We start from the raw sequence: 20312 nt of genomic DNA on the forward strand, positions 1-20312 counted from the left end.
TTTAACTATGAAGAAACCATATTGAAAATATGTGGATCACAGATTAAGATCATTTGGAAAAATAGCAAGAATTAAATTTTTTTAAAAACTATCCTTTAGATGGTAAAATAATAAGTATAGAAACAATTTATAATTTTATCATTTCTAGGTGATATTGCAAATATGAGCAAGCATTATGAAGAGTTGCAGAAATATTTTTTTATGTAATGTAAGTGAAATTATAAAACTGATAATGCAAAATGTAATTCGGTACTTTCTATACTGTGATTACTTTGAGCAGACACTTAAATCTCTCCCTTTTCCTTCACCACTCTCCATTTAAATCATGAAAAAGTTCAGTTTTGTGTTTGGCACAGATGCCTTAAAGGAAAATAAATTATCTTAATCAAAGCAGCAAAGGATCAATAAACAAATGAGCATATAGCAGAGATACTGTCATTCCAAAAAGTTATAAAGTTTCATCTTGCTCCTTATCTTTATTCTTTATTCTTTCTAACTCCCTGTCTTCATTTCTCACCTCTGGAAGCTAATTTTTGCCATGCAGGACAAATAGCAATTAAAACAGTATTTTTAATGTAACTATAGAAATTATAAAATGACCCATGACATCTTTACTTGAAGAAATATCTAATACATGTACTTTTGAATATATATTCTTAAATAAATCACACTTTTCAGAAAATAAAGCTGCTCTTTCCTTAGAACTTCTGAAACTTGTTTTGAAAATATAAATTCATGTTAAAAATAAAATTTAGGCAAAAATTAGATTGAAATATCATCAGGCAGTGATTATGGCGGATTTATGCAGTTAATGTTCCATACTATAGGTATCATTAAAATGATCATTTTTAAAATAAAAGAACTGCCAACTGTATTGTTTTAACCATAAGATTTTTAGACTCAGAAAACAAAATGTGCAAAAAACTAGATTACATTGACCTTCCTAGAACTAGCACTTGGTAAATATTTTTAGAACAAAATTTCCACAACTCGCAAATAAAGCCTAGACTTAGGATTTTGAACTTCTTTGAATTTTTACCTACCTTCAAAGATATTCAGAAGGTGCTCCAAGTAAGGCCATGCTGGTCCTTACATACCACAACCTCTAACATATAAGGTAAAAAAAAGTTTTTAGTGAAAATGTTTCCTTAGTTTATAGCCAGAATTGAATAATAAATTATAATATCTCTCTTTAAGTTAAAATAACACCTTATTTCACTAAATTTAATCAAAGCTAAATTACTTTTAATAAGTTATTCCCCTTGCCCTCCAAAATCAACAAACCTTTCATATCACAACAACCTTCAAGTTTTTAATTTTTTTCTATGGAAAAATTAAAATAATACTTTAAATGAAATTAAATTAGTCTAACACTTGATGCAAAGACACCACCAGTCATGGAACATATCTGGGGATTACATACAAGTAATAATCTAGTGTATTCTGTCTTGTATTCATCATAGACTACCGTAAATTTTAATTCTCTCTGTTGCAATGTTTAATTGACAAAAATAAAAAGAACACTGTAAAGGACTCATGGCAGCGAGTGGTCACAAACCCAAGATTTCTTCTTTTCTTCTTCTCTTTTCTTCCCCTTTCTGTTTTGTAACCATGGTGAAACAATAGAAGTGAACTTTCCCTGAACTTTTCTCTTTAAAGGCCTGGGTCCACATTGACCCAGCAGGGCAAGCTGGAACCTGATACTATCAGCCCTAGGGCTGCTAAAGCAATCAGGTTCAACAACAACCATATATGTTCCCTAATATCAGTTTGCCACAAAGCCAAAGCAACAGCAAGCTATTTCTAGTAAAGAATGTCTTTCTATTGTTTTAGAGATTAATTCAATAGTCTAAACGTGCATAAAACATGGACTAAATGGTAGACTACAGAAATATATTATTGTTCTCTTATGATTATATCAATACCAAAGTTTATTTGCAGATAAGGCCTAAATCCCACACACACAAAAAAGCTCCTAGATGGATTATTCATGAACAAATGATTTAAAATCTAAATCATTATAGATTTAGATGATGTTATATTTAACCAATTCATTTCACTAATTCTTTTTTTTTAATAAATGAAGCCTGTTTTATTACTTCAAGTGTTAATGATAAAAAAAAATTTGAGCACAGCTGTTACATTTAAAAAAGTGAAAATACATACTGTTTCTAGCTCAATAAACAGATGAACCTGATGTCTCTGAATTACCTAATTGAGCATTGTACAGTACATCTTATGAAGACCCGTAAATTAAAGAACTACTAGTTTAAAGTTAGTGATTATGAAACAAATATGTATTCATAGTTTCAGCTTCTTTTTCCTTCCTCCACCATCAGGTGCTCCATCCATTTTACGTTTCTGAGTTGAAGGCTTTGGTCCTCTTTTCTTTTCCTCTGCCTTCTCTTTTTCTTCTAGTTCCATGTTTTCTCTTTCAATCAAGGTAATTAAGGTGTTACATCTCTTCTGGAGCTCCATTGCTGTTCTGGACTTAAGAAACCAGTCAAATCTGAACTGTGGAGAGTTGCAAACACACCGTCGTAATTCATCATAAACATTTTCTTTGTCAAATCCAAGTTTGTGCAGCATGCAGATCAGAAAACAATCCTCTTCCTCAGTATAGATTTTTCCTTTGTTAGTACCATATGATATTCTCAGCTGATGGAAAGGTGCTTTGTACCGTCCAATCTTTGTGTCAAGTGCTTTTTTGATACTAATTCTTCTTTGAATTCTTGCCTCTCCCCTTTCAATCTGAGCCATAATCTTCTGTATGTCTTGGAGTTCATTGCATCTTTCCCAGAACACAGCTGAGTATTCAATAACTTCTTCTGGAGTTTTTCCTTCTACTTCTCTTGCTATATTTTCAATATCATCACGACCCCACTTCTCATTAGCTTTGATAAACTGATTAAAATCTCTCTTATTCCAATTGGTAAATCCCTGTGTTAGAAGCTTCTCTTTTTCTTCTAATTCTTCATCATTTAGGGGTTCAGCTTCATCAATTTTAATCTTTTCTTCTTTTTGTCCTTGTGCTGCATTTGGTAGATCAGGATTTTGAGGCACCTTGTACGCAACAGTTTTTCTGTAATATAGAATTTCTTTTTCCAGTAATTCAAACAAACGTGGAGGAAAAAACTGGAAATCCTGAACATTGGGTTGTTTTGGAGGTCGAGGAGTCTTTGGTGTTTTAGGTTCACTGACACGAAGAGCTTTCCTGAAATAGGCATCAACAGCATAGTTGGCTTTTCTTTTTCTTTTAGGTGGTTCAATCCACTCTGTGAAAGCAATCTTTTGTTTTTCTCTATAATCTTCTCCTTCAAAGTTATAAACACTCGATTCTGTATCCATTGTAAAGTTTCTAAGTGAGCTTTCACCCATCTTGGAGAGTTTTTCATTCATCTCTGCAGTCTTCTTTGCACCTCTTTCCAAAATACCATCAATATCTTCATCAGTAATCTCACTTTCCTTTGAAGCAAATACATGCGTTGCTCCATGTCTGATCATTTGAAGCATTTCATCTTTGCCAATTTTGTTCAGATTCTGATCCCCAAGTCTTCCTTGTTGAATGACTATTGAATCCAGTCTGAGTTTCATCTCAGCACGTTCCACTATTCTTTCTTCTACAGTGTTATCAGTTATAAAGCGGAACACTCTGACTGTCTTGGTTTGTCCAATTCTATGTGCTCGGTCCATAGCCTGGAGATCTACTTGGGGATTCCAATCCGAATCATACAAAATTACTACATCAGCAGTAACAAGATTGATGCCAAGACCACCAGCATGCGTGCTTAACATGAACACAAACTTTGTGCTGTTTGGTTCATTGTATGCACTGATGGACTCTTGTCTCTCATCATGGGGTGTCTGCCCATCTAATCTGCAGTACTCATAATTTCTCCACATACAATAATCTTCCAGAATATCCAGCACCCTTGTCATTTGACTGAAGATTAGTACTCGTGAACCTTGTTCTTTTAATTTAGGGAGCAGCTTGTCTAATACCACCATTTTGCCACTGTTGGTAACTAGATGCATATCTGTGGTATAAGGTGGACCAGGTTCAGCTCCATCAAAGAGATATGGATGATTACAGCATTTCCTCAACTGCATCAGGATGTTCGATAACCTCATTTTGTCCATCTTCCCTGCAGAGTTTAGTATATCTATATCCTTCATTAATATCCGAGTATACCATTCCCTCTGCATTTTGCTGAGACCCACATAGATTTTTACTTCCTTCTTTGGAGGCAAACTCTTTTCAACATCAGCTTTAATTCTTCGAAGGAGGAATGGGCGCAATACCATATGAAGCCTTTCAACTAGCTTTTGATCCCCAAGGCAATTATTTGTATCAAACCAGGAATCAAAGTCATCAGCTGAATTAAAGACATCTGGCAACAAAAAATTAAGAATTGACCAGAGCTCATGCAAGTTGTTTTGAAGAGGTGTTCCAGTTAATAATAATCGATTTGTAGTCTTGAATTCCCTCACTATTTCTGATAACTTAGACTTTTCATTTTTGATTCTGTGAGCTTCATCTATAACTAAGTACCTCCAATTAAACTTTTTGAAAACGGACTTCTCTTTTATAAGCATTTCATAAGATGTTACACATACATCCCATTCTCCTGGTAATAAAACGTCCCTGACAAAAGCAGCTCTTTGTTCTTTATCTCCTATCAAACAAACAGACCTAAGTGTTGGTACCCATCTCTTGAATTCACTCATCCAGTTGTGTAATGTAGATTTAGGAACCAAAACCATATGAGGACCAGGAATGTTTCTATAGTGTTTCATATACCCAAGTAGAGAAATTGTTTGAAGAGTCTTTCCCAGACCCATTTCATCTGCAAGGATACCATTGATGCCATTCTCATACAAAGAAATGAGCCAATTTAATCCTCGAACCTGATAATCTCTCAGTTTACCCCCTTTCACATATGATGGAGAGTCTTCAAATCGAGTGCAAACGTTGGTTGCTTTGGAGCTTTCTGTTAGTAGTTCTTCATCCTCCTCTTGCTCTGTTCTACCGTGTCGGTAGTTGCCTACTGATAGCAAGTTCTGTTTCTTATCCTTTTTTATTCGTTGGCGCCCTGGTGTCATTTTCAAAGGTGAGGTTTGAGTCTTCTGAGCAGCAGGCTGAATGAAATGTGCAAACAGCTCTGTTTGCTTTAATAAATACTCAAACCTATTTGCCCGGTCAGTTTGCATTTTTTCTTCGTAAGTAGGATCTGGCTCCTGGATTTCTTTTTGCTTTCCAGGAGATGCATCATCAAATATTTCCTCCATGTCGGAGTCCGCGGGTCCCGCGCCGGCTGCGGAGGGGGCCGTCTGAGCCACGACGCCTTCGGAGCCGCCTTTGTTGCGTCTGCGTCAGACGCCGCTGCCAGAGGCTGGGCCCGGCAGGGATGAGCAGACGGCCGAGGCCTGGGCGGCCACGTCACAACCGGCCAATGGAGACGCGAGAACCCGCCCCCCCCCGCCCTCCCCCCCCGCCCCCCCGCGCGAAGGCCCCCTGCGCCGCGGTTCCACGACGAGCCTGCGGCAGGCCCAGCAGCCTGGCCTCTCACGTTGGCCTCCTCTTCCGCGGGGCTACAGCTTCTATTTCACTAATTCTTATGGCAACCTGTCGTAACAGGTAACACGGCTTAAGAAATTTCTTTTTCATTTTCTTCTATGGGCAATGTAAGGTATGAAGACATAGTTGATTAAATCCATTAATTATTTGTTATTTCTATAACCACAGCATGATAAATAAGGCATAGATGGACTACAGTAATACCATTTGCACCACTTCCATTCAAAAGGGTATTGGCATTTCTGTTTTAAATCCAGTTTCCAAAAATTTGCAATTTGGCAACATCGTTTTTTTAGGAGTGACTATATCCACAAACAAGTGAAGAGATAAATATAATTTCTAATATTCACAAATAAGCCTTATGGGAAGTAGGTTAGGTTCAGCCTTTTTTCATCTCCTACTATTCAACTACAATACATACAAAAATTTATTAATGTTGATATAATAATAAAGGGAAGTTATTCTATCATTACTTGACACCCTCTCAAAATGTCTATACAGATACTTAAATAAAAAGCATACATATGACTATTATTCATTATTTTCAAATGTTAACAGCAATGCTAAAATAGTGACTACATTATATTATTTCTTCCTGAATATTATCCCCTATGGATTTTATAGTATACTTTCATAGAAACAGTTTCAATAGTTCCAGTAATACTGGTACATCACATGGATGAGGTCTTTGTGATAGTAACAAGAGGTGTCAGCATACCAATGAGAAGGACTCAAAATTGTCCCCAACACATAAGAGGGGTTCAGAAAATATTAACTGAATGAGGAGATAGGGACTGTTCTAGAAAGTCCAGTTCATTAGCCATTGTAAACACAGTTGTTCCTAAAGGATAATTTTCCAGAATAATATAACAATCATTTTTTGAAAAATAAAACAAAATTTAGAACAACTTTTTTTCACACTTTTACTGGTTCAAGTAAGTCAACTGCTAGTTGAGACCCACTTGTGTAGGTATTATGTGCTTAAGTGTAGTAATATATACACTTTAGAGGTGGTCACTCTAAATACAGTAAGAGATCTATTCCAATTGATTAAATATATATATGATTCCTTATGAAAACACAGGTTAATATTTCTATTCCACTTTCCTTAAACTGACTTTCCAAATAGTAATATGAATAATACCACTAAAAGTGCAGGTTCAATTCTAATTCAATGTTTAAGAAGCCTATCTTCAAGGGCATCAATCAGGGAGATTAAAATTTTTAAAGTGTATTATAAAATAGAAAGGATAGAAATAAGCCTACAGAGCTAAGAAAAGAAGTGGGCAGAGGGACTGCAGGCCTAATAATTGTCTAACTTTTGAGGTCATGATAGTGGATTCATGAATTATCTTTTCTCCCAGTTTGAGAACATCAGGAGTTAAGATTGAATTTGCTGATGAAGAAGGGAAAGCTAATATAAGCAGGACACTCACTGTGCACCAGGTGAGTAGCATATCTCATCTCATTTAACTTCTAACATTCCTAGAAGGCACATATTATTATCTCCATTCCTCCAATGATGACATTTGAGCTGACTGACCCAACAGCAGACTCAGGAATTCCAGATCTTCATGTCAGACCCATGTATCTCTGACTTCAAAGCCTGTGCTTATTTCATTATAACATGGTGTCTCCAAATAAGAGACAATAGATCACTTGCTCCAGCATCAAAAGACAGAAACTGCCGTGTATTAAATGTGTGACCTTGGCAAGCCACTTAACCTTTGGTAAGCCACATCTTCCCTTTCCTAACACGTTCAAGTGATGCTGTGGCAGGTAAAATGTTTAAATCAGAAATAAAATAGCCAAAGAAGCTAATAGCATCAGATAAGAAGAATGTGAACTATGCAAACAAAGGGAAAAGCTCAGCATATTTTGTGACTTCCAAGAGTTCGTTTTTCAGATTTAAGAATGCAGCTTCTTATATTTGTGTCATCATCTTCATCCCATTTCTACCTTAATGTTACTATTCTTCCTCCTTACCTGCCCGATTTCACTGAGTAGACATTACACAGGAATTTTAATAGCTGTCAATATCTATCAATTGGTAAAAACAAAATATGTAAGTGAAGAGTATTTTCCAGTGAGAAAAGGATTATCAAACAAACTATATAAATAAAAACACAACCTTCAGTCTAGTGGGATAATTAATGAGCTCTAAAGAATAACTTTCTTTGAACATATTTTTTACAAAGTAACAAATATTCTAGTTATTAAATAGAAAACTTAGTACCCTGAAATAACTTCTAAATTGGCTTAGAAATGAAATCGAAGTCTAATTCATCGATGATTAAAACAAACTTCTGGGAAATTGGAAGTAGTGTTTTCCTTTTCCCCTTGAATTCTAAACACCATTTTTCCATTGGTGTACTGAATATCTGGATATTTCACAAGCACTTCAAATTCAGTATGTCAAAAGTAAATGTTTAGGGTGCTCTGCACTCCAAACCTGCACCTCATCACCTATTGTAAGAAATGTATCTGTTAATAAACCATTCTGTGTCCACTGCCAAAGCCAGACCCAGGGTCACCCCAATTCCTTCTTCTCTTTAGTGTATTTTCTACTTCTCAGCTCAATGGTCACCAGCTCCTTTTGATTCTACCTGTGATATTTTTCATCTCACTCTCTTCATTCACATTGTTCCTGCCTTATCTTAGGTCCTTTCCCTTCCGTTCCTGTAGTCTACTTACCTGAGTCATCTATACAGAAATAACATTCCAGCACCTTCCATAAACTCTGCAAATCTTCCAAAGCTCACCAAATTTCTTATCATAGCATTCAAGACCCTTTACAAGCAAATGCCTCAATTCCTTTCCAGTATAACTTCTCAAAACTTTCCCACCCTCACTCAGTACCTAATTATTTTCATATATCCATGCTTTACAGATGCTAATCCTTCTGCCTGGAATGCCCTTTCCTTCAATTGTCCATGAGAGAACCCCTAAGCCAATTCATATCAATTCCTTCCCTAATCTCCCTAGGTACATGTGGCTCACCAACTTCCATCCACTTCCATACCATGGACTGTATTATAATACCTACCGTGGTAATATAATAATGTATATATCATTTTTGTGTAGGCACACAAAGCCTTTAAATGCAATAGCTATGTTCTATTTATTTCTGTTTCTCTAGAATTCAACACAGTCTGGTAACTAACAGAAAATTAACACTGTATCTGCTGGATAAATTAGCTGGAGCAAGAACAAATTAATAACTTCCAAAAAAAAACTATATATCATGCATGAAGTTAACAGAAAATATTAAAATTCAAGAAGCCTTCCAAAAAAGAACCATCCTTCATTAAATTAGAGACATAATATAAAATGTTAAGGATTCATCTAAAGACTTCTAATGAAAAATCAATTATATTAATGTGAATACATACAAAATTTAAAATACAAAATAAACTAAAGCTAAATGATGCAGAATATTATGTGCTACAAAAATTTTAGTTTAAAAATTCTCTTAAGTGTTGATCAAATAATACAAAATATTAAGTTATCATTGCCCTTTAAATCCTTTCAAGAAGAATTCCCTAATTGTACTTTCACTTTATCTCACTGTACCAGTAAGTAAATAAATTAACAAAATAGCTTTTATCACACAGAATAACCTTTTAACTGAGGGATTATCTCTGGTTTATTTTTCATTTCTTTCATTGCAGATAGCAGTTCATGCCTCATTGATTAGTTTGCTAAGGTGATGACCAGAAATGAAAACACAGTCTTTCAGATTGTATAAGTAATCACACACACACACACACACACACACACACACACACACACACACACACACACACACACACACATTCATTCTGTCTCTCTGCCTGGCATTTAGTTTCTAAGAAAGAAAGCCTAGAGTTATAAATATTTCATTTCTATTAGCCTGTGCTCAGGTATCACTCCTTCTCTTAGGTTTATTTCTCATTTGTACTTTTTTATGCATGTTCATTAAATTGCATTCAAGGGTTTCTTAGTCACAATTTAAACAGTGCATTTCATGACAACTTTCAGGGAAAGAGAAATATGAAGTCAGTGGAAAAAAGCCTAGTTTCCTTCAGCTTTTCCTACAGAAAAGCTGCAATGTCTGTAGCCCTTTGAAAGCACCTATATTTGAGTCTTGCCATATTAATTATTAAGCTCATAATTTTCAGGAAGATTTTTAGATCTAACATTCCTTTCCTTTCTTCAACCAAAAAAATTTGGAATTACTCATCCAAAAACACTCTTAAACAACAAATAAAAAACCCAGAAATCAAGTATAATGGTAAGTGTTCATCAGAGTAACTGGAACCAGGGAGGGCAAGTCCTTCTGGCTGTTCAGTTGCTGTCAGGACTGCTGAGTCTCCACCCTGATGTTTGAGAAACATCATTGAATACTTAGTATACATCAGAAGAGAACAAACACAGGCTTGAAAGGGCTCAAAATCCAGAACAAGAGGGAAAAGATAATATGGACAATAAAAGCTTCGAAAGGAGATTAGAACAGAATAGGAACATTAAAACATTTAATAAAGAAATCAAATAAAAGGCAGATTAAATTTATTCCTTTCACTTCTGAGCTCAACGATAAAGGGAAAAGCGTTTGGGCCAAACATATGGAAGGGGCCTGTTGAGAGTCAGAGGCAAAATATTATCTTCCTCTGAGAACCTTGCCCCTTCCGAGGTCAAGCAGAAGTTGGACACGTTTTCCAACTTAACAGCAATTCTGTAAGACACACATTGGCATCTGGTACAGGTTTCAGTTCACTCACTGCTGAGGCCTCTTTCTAATCTGAAATTCTATTAGTCCCTTCACTGCAACACACTCTCTTGCCTAGTCCAGTCGGTATGTATTCAAATATATGATTTCCTTTTCATTTCATTTGCTATTTCATTAATTAGGTGCTTATTTCCTTAGGGCCTTATGTTATTCTGATAACTGACTGTTCTGTCAACACTCCCAAGTACTAACCATCTTACCCATTGCTTTTAGAATAAGATCATCAAGCAAGATGATTCCGAATTAACAGTCAGGGCGAGCTTTAGGAAAATTATGCCCTGGCAGCCCCCCTGCCTCCCCTTTCCGTGGAGCTTGCTTTCTTGTTACCACTCTTACTCCTCCCCCTGATACTTAAACCCATCACCTCAGCCAACCACACTTGTCAGTATTTTTCTTTCCACAATCAACTAAACCTTGCAGGAATTTAATTGATAATTAAGGTTAAAAGCTTAAATTATGAGTATTTGCATTTAAAAGAGGCTCCTTCTTCTGTGAGAATGTAACCACTGGTGCTATTCCTTAAGAAGAAGAATAAATGAAACCTTTGCAGGCCACCTTTGAAAGGTTGCCTTTGACTTTATTATTAGACTTTATTATATTAGAATGCCCTTTTTCATCATAGGATTTGCTGCTCAAGGAACACCTCAGCTCCCATGTCTTACTGTAGTATCTCCAAGCCTCTTGGTCTTTTGGCCCCTTTACAAACTTTATGCCTCAAATTCTCACCAACGGATTACAAGTGAGTTCAAATCACCATGTCATGCATACAGAATAGGCACCCCAAAATTATTTGTTGTGATTAGTTAAATGGATAGATTCTGTTTCAGAAGTCAAAACTGCCCAGTATTTTCTATACTGGCCTCACAGCCTCCAGGCTTTGTATGTATTATGCCTTTACCTATATTTGGCTTTTGGGTTGAGGGAGTGATAATCTCTCCTTCCATCAAAAATGGATTTAAAAAGTGACTGCCCAAGAAGCCTCACTGAGTTATACTGACTGTTTCCACATTTCTTTCCTGCATTTGTCCTTGTTCTTCATTCATTCACCATCTATTAAAAATGTATTATGTATGGGGGAAGGTTTGGGGCAGAGAAAGACAAAAATCAAATAGATGAATAGATGGTTAAAATGGTGCCTTCAGGGAAGACTTCTTAAAAAGGTGAGGCTTTGAATATTAAGAAGTTACCAGCTATGGGAATAAGACAGGAAAATGGTCCAGGCAAACAGATTTTTATTTTTTTATTTTTTTGCAAACAGCAAAGGCTCTAACATGGAACAATCTTGGTCTGAGGAAACTTAAAAGTGCATCCAGTGTGGCTGGGTTTCAGTATGGAAGGTGAAGAAAGGAAACAATACACTCTGAGAGGCTGACAGCATGAGAAGTTTGGGTTCTACTGACCTATCAGTAATATTTATTTGTAAGCTCCCTTATTAAGTCTTAAATCTTTTCCTCTGCACGGTACCCTCTTCCATCCTCCAAATACGAGACATTCTCTCTCAGGCAAGAGACACACCTTGCTGCCCTATTTTCAGCCATAACGTCTGGTCTGGTTCAAGGCTCAGCTCAAAAATCATGTTTAACAAATGTTTGACTAAGTAAATTAAAATTTAATATAAATGGAAACCATTCATTTAAAATTCCAAAGCACTCCACAGTGTTTAAGTTTTCTAACTCTATAAAGAATACTATCTGTATTTTAATGAAATATGAATCCTTCGCCTGATAACTAGTCCTTGATGTAAGGATTACACGGCAGCCAAGGGTGTGACACACATGTCTACATTTCGTCTTCATCAATGCTTTGCCATCCATATAAAAGATCGGGATCAACATAAAGGTAATAAAATAATACATAATAGCATACAGTTATGTTCTCTGTACTTTACTTATCAGTTCTAAGACGACTTTATCAAAAGGTCCACTTTCCTTCAATAGTGAGTTTATATGAACCATTTGTCCCCCACACCTGTCAGAATGTTCCTACACCTAGATAAATGTAACTGTTATCAGATACTGAAAGGAAAATGCAAATCTGCTTTATAAAAAGCATTTCTCTTGATGTTCCACAACTATTTCCTGTTACAAATCCTGTACAGTGAATAATAAAAATATTGGTTGGTAAAAATCATGAAAAATAACCTATGGATATTGGAGAAACAAATCCAGCACGGATTTTCTACATGAAGAAAGTAAAGATCTATTTCCAAGCATCCAAGTGATAAAATATGATTTCACTATAGTATAAATGTTCAGTTATTGGACCTGGCGCCCTCATAATACATTTGCCTAATACCACAGTAAATTCTTTCATTGTTTTTCCCCAACTAGGATGACAACCATCTAACCTACATAATATTAAACAGACATTTAGTTCCACTGATGTGAACAGCCAAGAGATTAATGCTGACAGAGCTAAATTACACAAGAGTCAAAAAATGTGATCCAACAATACAATTATAATTATCACTGGGGGAGGTAAAAGATGAACATATTTTCATCTACTAAGGGCTTTAGATTAAAGGACCAAACACTTAAATGCCACTTTTACTCATTTGGTAACTAGGGGTTTTCCAAATTCTATAATTATGTGACTTTGCATACATTAAAAACTGCTTGGTTTCAGAGGCTTCTGAGAGCAATGTTACAGTTTGCTCAGGGTCAGTTTCTATTTTTCATTTTCAGCCACTATTTCAAAAGAACCAAAATAATCACCAAGAGTCATATCAAGATTAAAAAAGAATAAGTCCTTACTTTCTCCCAATTCTGCTTTTCTGTGAATTGGCAGTGCAACAAATTATTTTTAAACTTAGACTGTTGTTTTACCTTGTTATATCATAAAATAATTCAGAAATTCCAATAGCATTTTTTTCTTCCCTAAAATTTTGTTGGAAAAAAATATGTAATATCTATTTTAAAAATAAGATTTTAGATGAAAGTTCTTAATATATTAAAGCATTTTACTTCTTGAGAGGTATAATACAGACACTTAAAGTCATGACCATATACAGGCTTGCTTTAATAGTCCCTTTGAAGAGTGAATCTATTATAATGGTATTTATTTTAAGAAAAAAAATTTAAAATAATCTCTTAGGCAATTATAAGTCTAAACCTTTATTTTTACTCCAGCATATAAATCATTATTCTGAATATTTATATATTAGGCCATATGCAGCCAGCGTATGCCCTTTGCTATAAGGAGTTTCTTTATTATATATATGGTAACACAGGATGAAATTGAGGAAACCATCTTCCTTTGGCTTTTCTTAGTGATATGCTGGATGATTTTAAGAAGTTCAATATATTTTCTTTCCTCTTTATCACACTAAATTCCCTAACCATGAAGCTTGTTGAGCCTGCCAATGAATGCAGATATCCTGTATTTTATATCTTTGAATATAAATACAGGATTGCTTGTTTCCTTTATTTAAAAAATTATAAAATGGCATATTGACAATGGAATGAAATCTCTTATATATGAAATTCCAGTGGTTTCCCAATTGCCGCCTCATGTGACTAAGTCATACTAACATCAAAGAAATTATTTAATAATTTTCTTAATAGAAAATGGGCTGAAATTTAGTTGTAAATTGGAAGGGGGATTATTCCCAGATAATAATGCATGAAAAGTGTCATAGTAGTGAGTGTGGCTTGTATCAGTGTAGAAGTTTTCTTCATTTAAAATGATCCCAAAACAGATATACATCATTTTCTCATTATTCCACTTCCCTAGAAATAATAGTTCCAAATACATTGGTGAAGAATTTCAAGGCCATTCATACAGTATCATTCAATTTTACAAAATGAGAAAACAGGTTTGGATTTTGAATCAAGAGTTACAGGTTTCAACTTTTACTTATTAATATGATCCCAAAGTTTCTGGCCTCAGCATCTGCACCCATAGTGTGGAACGAAAATATACTATGCCTGGTTTTCTCCAAGTAACTAGGATGAATTTGAAGGCATGGGCAGAGGAGAGTTCTGATTACCCATCCTTCAATCTTTAGGAGCTAGGGTTAGGGATAGAGAACTGTTATTTGGGGATTTTGTGGAAGAGTGACACAGTATCATCTCTAAATGCTTCAATGAATGGTAAAAGCAAAATGTTCAGAGTTCCCAGGCTTGCTTTAATCTTTTTCCATAGATCAGGGTATCAAAATCCAGAGAACAGCTATACATTTATCTACCCTAAATAAAATGAAAGTTACTATTATCTTAGTAAATTTGATACCCCAAATATTTGCTGTCATGTTTTAAGAGATTTTATAAGTTCAGACACCACAGATAAATAGATATCTGAGCATTAATGCTGAAAAGTTCTTTTGATGTTGACTTACATTTGACACAATAACTGAGTTTGGTTGTAATTATTCCTGAACAGAAGATTCCAATATTCATTGTTCTTGTTAAAATAGGGCAAATTGATTCTTTTTTGAGAAAGGAGTTATTTAAGTTTACTTTCCAGCCCTGCATCAGTCCTCCTGTTATTTAACTATTTAAATGACAAATTATTATTTTGCATTTTTGTTTTCATTTTCCTTTCTGAATATTTTGATGGGTAGCAACAATTCTTAGATTAGACTACCAAAGACTTCTTTCAGTATTGTAAACAATTTGCAAGCATTCATTCAGACCTAAGAAGCAGAAATATAAACTCCTATCTAAGGGGATCTATTTCAAACATTTTAATTTTCCTAATAAAGCCAACAAATACAGAAACATTTATATTAGCCAAAACTTCTAAGGGGTTTGTATTTATCCTGTTTAGCTCAAGTGAAAAGTAACTTAAAAACCTTCTCCAAAAATGTATTGAAAGCAGTTTTCTATACATTGATAATCCCATCTAGTGATCTTCAGTTAGGCAAAATGTTTTGCTAAATGATCTTTCTATGTTTGGACCAATATCATTGCGTTTACAATGATTTAAACTAATATATTCAATGTATGCTAACTTAAATCCTGAATTACTCTAACTGGCCAACACAAAGCTTGAAATCTTCAAAATTTAAATAAAACCTTATCTGTAGCCTGTTATACCAAATAAGTTGGAAGCACCTTTGAAGTGTTGCACAGATACCACATACTTCTCTTTTGTAAATGTTTATTTTCACACACAACAAAGTAGATGAATTATTTCAGTCAAAGTATCAATTACTTATATCTAACAATATCTAGAAAATTCATCAAAGTGTCAGTTACTATATCTAACAAAATGTAGAAAATTTATCTTAGTTTTAATAACAACTGAAACTAACTACATTATTCCTAGAGTTTTAAACAGAAAACTGTACAGGAAATTTGCAACTAAAATTCTATATGACTTATGACCACTTTAATTTCTAAAATAAAGTTCCAGTTAGGTCCAATGAAGACTGCATTAGAGGAATAAAAATCTTCAAATATCTGAGAGCCTAAAACACTCATAAATTTTTCTTTATCAATGAATCTTTATGTCATACTAAAGGTCAGTCACAACTAACTATAACTTTTGGATTTACAAAGGAACAATTCTCCCTAACAATCCTAACTGCAAATGCAAAACCTCTAAACAAAAAGGATGTTAGAATTGGTAGAGAATGCTATCAGTGCCAAAACTAGATGCAGCCTATATATGGATTACAACATATTTTTTTAGTCAAATGGAACCTATAAAAAAATATTTAAAAACCAAAATTTTGAAAATAACTGCTTTGGAAATGAAATTAGAATAGCAAAAAAGGCTTGAAATTTTCTAGTAAAACTATAATAAGAGGGTTATCTCCAAAAACCATGTTTACACACAAGCATTTTCATTACAAGAGCTTTGACTGTTTTGATCAATGTAGACTTTCGGAAAATGAAGCCACAGATTCAGCTGAGTTCCAAAAAAAGAAGATAAATGAGAGAGAAAATAAGTGTGAATTGACTTGAACGTGAACTATTCTAGTTTTAAAACTCATTTTAGAACCCCCAATTTGATTCAAGTGTTAGTTCGCCCCTTCTCTGAGTCCACTGTTTTATTTTACTCTAAATATTAAAGTAAAATACCTTTGCTTATTAATTCTTAGGAAAGGGAGTGAACAATCATAGTCCAGTTGATCAAACTATATAAACTACATAATATATACTATGTATATATAAAATGACACTTAAAACTAAACATTCTAATTTAGTAATACGTGGCAATTTGCAACTCTGTTTACATTAAATTACATATGTAAGATATAACTTTCAAATTTAAAGTCACTTAGATCACTTTTAAATAGTAAAGTATCTATCTTCTCTAGAAATAATTTTGCAATACCAAAATAAAAAAATTTTTTAAATAATTTTGCAATCTTATTGCACATGTAATTTTAACTATGATCAGTAGGTGTTCTTTGCATAAATAGGCTAAAGTAGAATTGATAATATCTATTAGAGAAATGAACTCTTTAATTCATCACAGTATTTAAGATAGCAATGGTCACTGAAAATAAAGTAAATGCTGAATGTTTTGCTTGAGTATTACCCTGAAAATAAATAACACTACATTTAAAAAGAAATTATTAAGATTAAAGAAAACCATGTTTACACATTGATCCTTAGGAAATTTATATTTTTATAAAGCACTGGATTACATGCTTTTGTCTGGTTTTACACAGATATACTTTGTTTCACTAGCTGTATGTTTGCTATTATGATTTGCATTATAGTAGTTTATTTTTTTGGATAATCAATTTCTTTGAGAACCTGTTGCAGTTTATGTACACTTTCAGTCAGTAAAATGAACACACAGTCAAATACCCAAAATTGTGCATGCAATTTCAATAGCTTCCCAAATGCCCCCACCCCAGAACCTCGATTGTAGTCTGGACTCTGACTGCCTTGTTTAAACCTCTATGTTTCCCAGTGCATTACAGATCTGCATACCTACACAGACCATAGGTGAATAAACTGTCAACTTTATTGACATAAACCACTGTGCAAATTTGAGGTATTTGAGGTATATAACTTAATGATTTGTGTATGTATATATTATGAAATGATTACCATAATAAAATTAGTTAACACATCTACAACCTCACAGACACCTTATAGTGTGGTGAGAACACTTAGGATTTCTTAGCAATTTTTAATCATGCAACACGGTGCTGTTAACTATAGCCACCATGCTGTACATTAGATTCCCAGGATTTATTCATCTTCATAGACGTTTAACAAACTGATATGTTTGTTTCCCTTAAGAGAGGAAGATGTGCATCTTTCTACTTTTTTCATATAGACACTGGTAGCATTACTGAGAGAAAACTCTGAAATTTAAAAACTGATTTACTTGGATCAACTGATGAGTACTTAAAAGTAAATTCAGTGTAATTTAATAAGAAAATGCATTAAATGGAAGACCAAACAGCAAATCATATATGCATTTTAATCTAACTACTGTAAATTAAAACAATTCTAATTCAAACAGTTGATGCTTAAAACTAAACATCATCTTATATACAATCCAAGAAAAACCTATATTTAAGTTCAATGCTTAAAGTGAATTAAGGAAGTAACTATTCCATAGGAGTATACATCATTTCAGTCTAATTTTAGTATGCAATTCTCTTCATTAAATATCATGTATGAAAGTCTTATTTATCATCTGATTTCATTAGATATTATCTAGAGAGGCAATTTTGAAAAGAAAAAATGGTTAAGAAGACTTTATTTTAGTCAAATTAGATTTGATACTTCAAATGTTTAACTATCTAATATAATCTTTTATTAAACAACCCTTCAGCTCTAGTGTATTTTTTGGTAAAGTTTTAATAACTTTCTTGTAATTAAAAATAGCATATGATATCAGAGACCAACAGTAATTAAAAGTAATCAAATTTAGTGAAATGTGTACAAAGTAAAGAAATCTGTACATATTTTGCAAAGGAGTTATCAATTGATCTGCTCTTTTCTATGTCAAATGAAACAATGCTTATTATTAAAATAATAGGCTAAGTTCTTTTCCTTGTTTTCTGCTTTTGTAAAATGTATTGCTTGAGAAACAAGTCTTCAAAAAACAAGGCCTAAAAAAATCTACTACTCAGGGTGCCTTTGAGGATATTTAATTAAAATCTAATCCTGCATTCATTAAGGCTCACATAAATTAAGCTGTCATTCATAAGATTTATGGATTCTCATTTGCATATTGCATACAATTCATCAATTACTCAAGTATGAAAGGAGCACATTTCCCTTGGAGCTGCCTGCTACCCTGCCAACATTTGAAATGAGGGAAAGAGCAAGACTGTCAGGCATTCACACAAACTTTCTTCCAAATGTCTGCTCCTTGATTAATCTAATTTTCGAGATACTCCCTACAAGATACACCAACAGCCCTCATGCATATTTCTATTATTTCTCCTGTCTTCATCACCAACATCTTCCAGTCTTTGAATACTTCTTCATGTCTCAGTGATTATTATTTGTTTCCTAATGATATGGCATTGATAATTTCTTTTTATTAAAATGTGTTTGATGCACACAAGCAAAATACAAAGAGGTAGGCTATATTTTTGTTCATTTTTTAACATTAATATTTTGCTATCAATGATTAACCTACTTCACATGTAATAAGTTGAAAATGGAGAAATGGAAGGACAAGAGAATGTTGCTCTGGAATGTACTCTACATGAAACCCTAGCTTTTCAGAAAGTCTTAGCATTTCAGAAGAATGTAAAACAGAGCAAACCCATATAGTAAATCATTGATTCTATTTTTAATAAAAAGATAATTCACTCAATCAGCTACAGTGTATGCTACTGCACTTTTTAAAGTTCTAAGCAAAGTGGTATCCTAGAATAGTTTGTTTTCATTCTGCATAAAGCATACTGTGGTAATTCACTTGTCTTCTCTAGGGAGTATATCTTAATTTCAGTGGCACAACTTGGAAATAACAGTCCCTTCCAGAGCATACTCTGGATATCTTCCAAGAGGCATGTGATCAAGTGTGGAATTTAATGCAAAACACTCCTCATGTCCAGCACTTCTACAATTAAAGCATACGAATGTATTAGCACTCTCAAAAATCACTGCTACTGAATATTTTCTCTTTTATGTCAACTAAGTGAGAAATCAGGAAGAAGTGCCTTCATAAAGCATGATTTTCCATGGAGTGTAACGGATCCATAACAGAAAGAAAGCATTTGATTCAATTCAATATTTAGAAAATTTTAGTTGGTATCATGACAAATTTTATCTTACTGTGTAATATTTGACCAAAGTATGATCATATCTATTTGAAAACACTAACATATTTAGAAACCAAACTTAGATTTTCCCAAATTAAAACCTAAACATTTCAGGTTAAGTGTTAAATTATGAGGAGACACACCTCTAGGCTGATGTCATTAGCAAAAAGGAAATGAATAAATGACTCTAAGGACTTTCATAAATATTTTGACTTTACAAAAACTGTGTTTCAATAGAGAAATAAAATGGTATTCAGCAATAAAAATAATTTTCACTAACTCCTTATAAATTCACTTAACAAAGGAGAAATAAATGCGTTTATAAGCTTAATCAGAAAGATGAAATCATTAGCATGCTTAATTTAAAAAATGACTTTGAAAACTAAAAACAAGCAACAGACCAGCTCATGCTTTTTATTCATTCAAGTTGGATAGTTCATCTCAATTTTCAGAGATCCATGCCTGAGACACTCCTGAGTGTATTGTCTGCTTTTTAACTCCTGCATTCTCTGCATATCAGTTTTCTCAGCATGAGCTGTCTACTTTATTCTACCCAAGTAATGTGTAATAGAGAAAGAATTGTCCTAGTCTATAATAATAAAGCTTATTTTATTTATTCAATGCAAACCACCTGTTTGGGTTTTGTTCTGTTTTTGAGATATCTTAAATTATGCAAATTAAATGATATTTAGCAACCTTACTCAATTTAAGAGAAGTGAATGAAAATCATACAAAAGGCTTTATTTTCTTTAGTTTATCCTATAAAATCATTCGTC

At 33.8% G+C, this 20312-nt stretch overlaps 2 protein-coding genes across 3 annotated transcripts in view; both read right to left on the bottom strand.

Moving 5' to 3' along the window:
• The window catches only part of DACH1 (dachshund family transcription factor 1), a 405237-nt gene that overhangs the window by 259192 nt on the left and 125733 nt on the right, over positions 1 to 20312 (bottom strand). The window lies entirely within an intron of this gene.
• LOC118924035 (SWI/SNF-related matrix-associated actin-dependent regulator of chromatin subfamily A member 5-like) lies at positions 2088 to 5368 on the bottom strand. Its single transcript, XM_036908432.2, has one exon. The coding sequence runs from the start codon at positions 5287 to 5289 to the stop codon at positions 2302 to 2304; it is 2988 nt and encodes a 995-aa protein (XP_036764327.2). The 5' UTR covers positions 5290 to 5368; the 3' UTR covers positions 2088 to 2301.

Source organism: Manis pentadactyla, chromosome 17 (genome assembly GCF_030020395.1).
Source record: "Manis pentadactyla isolate mManPen7 chromosome 17, mManPen7.hap1, whole genome shotgun sequence".
NCBI lineage: Eukaryota > Metazoa > Chordata > Mammalia > Pholidota > Manidae > Manis > Manis pentadactyla.

What these genes read in the sequence shown, in the direction of transcription:
- LOC118924035 (XM_036908432.2), bottom strand. Translation starts at nt 5,289, where the DNA reads ATGGAGGAAATATTTGATGATGCATCTCCTGGAAAGCAAAAAGAAATC.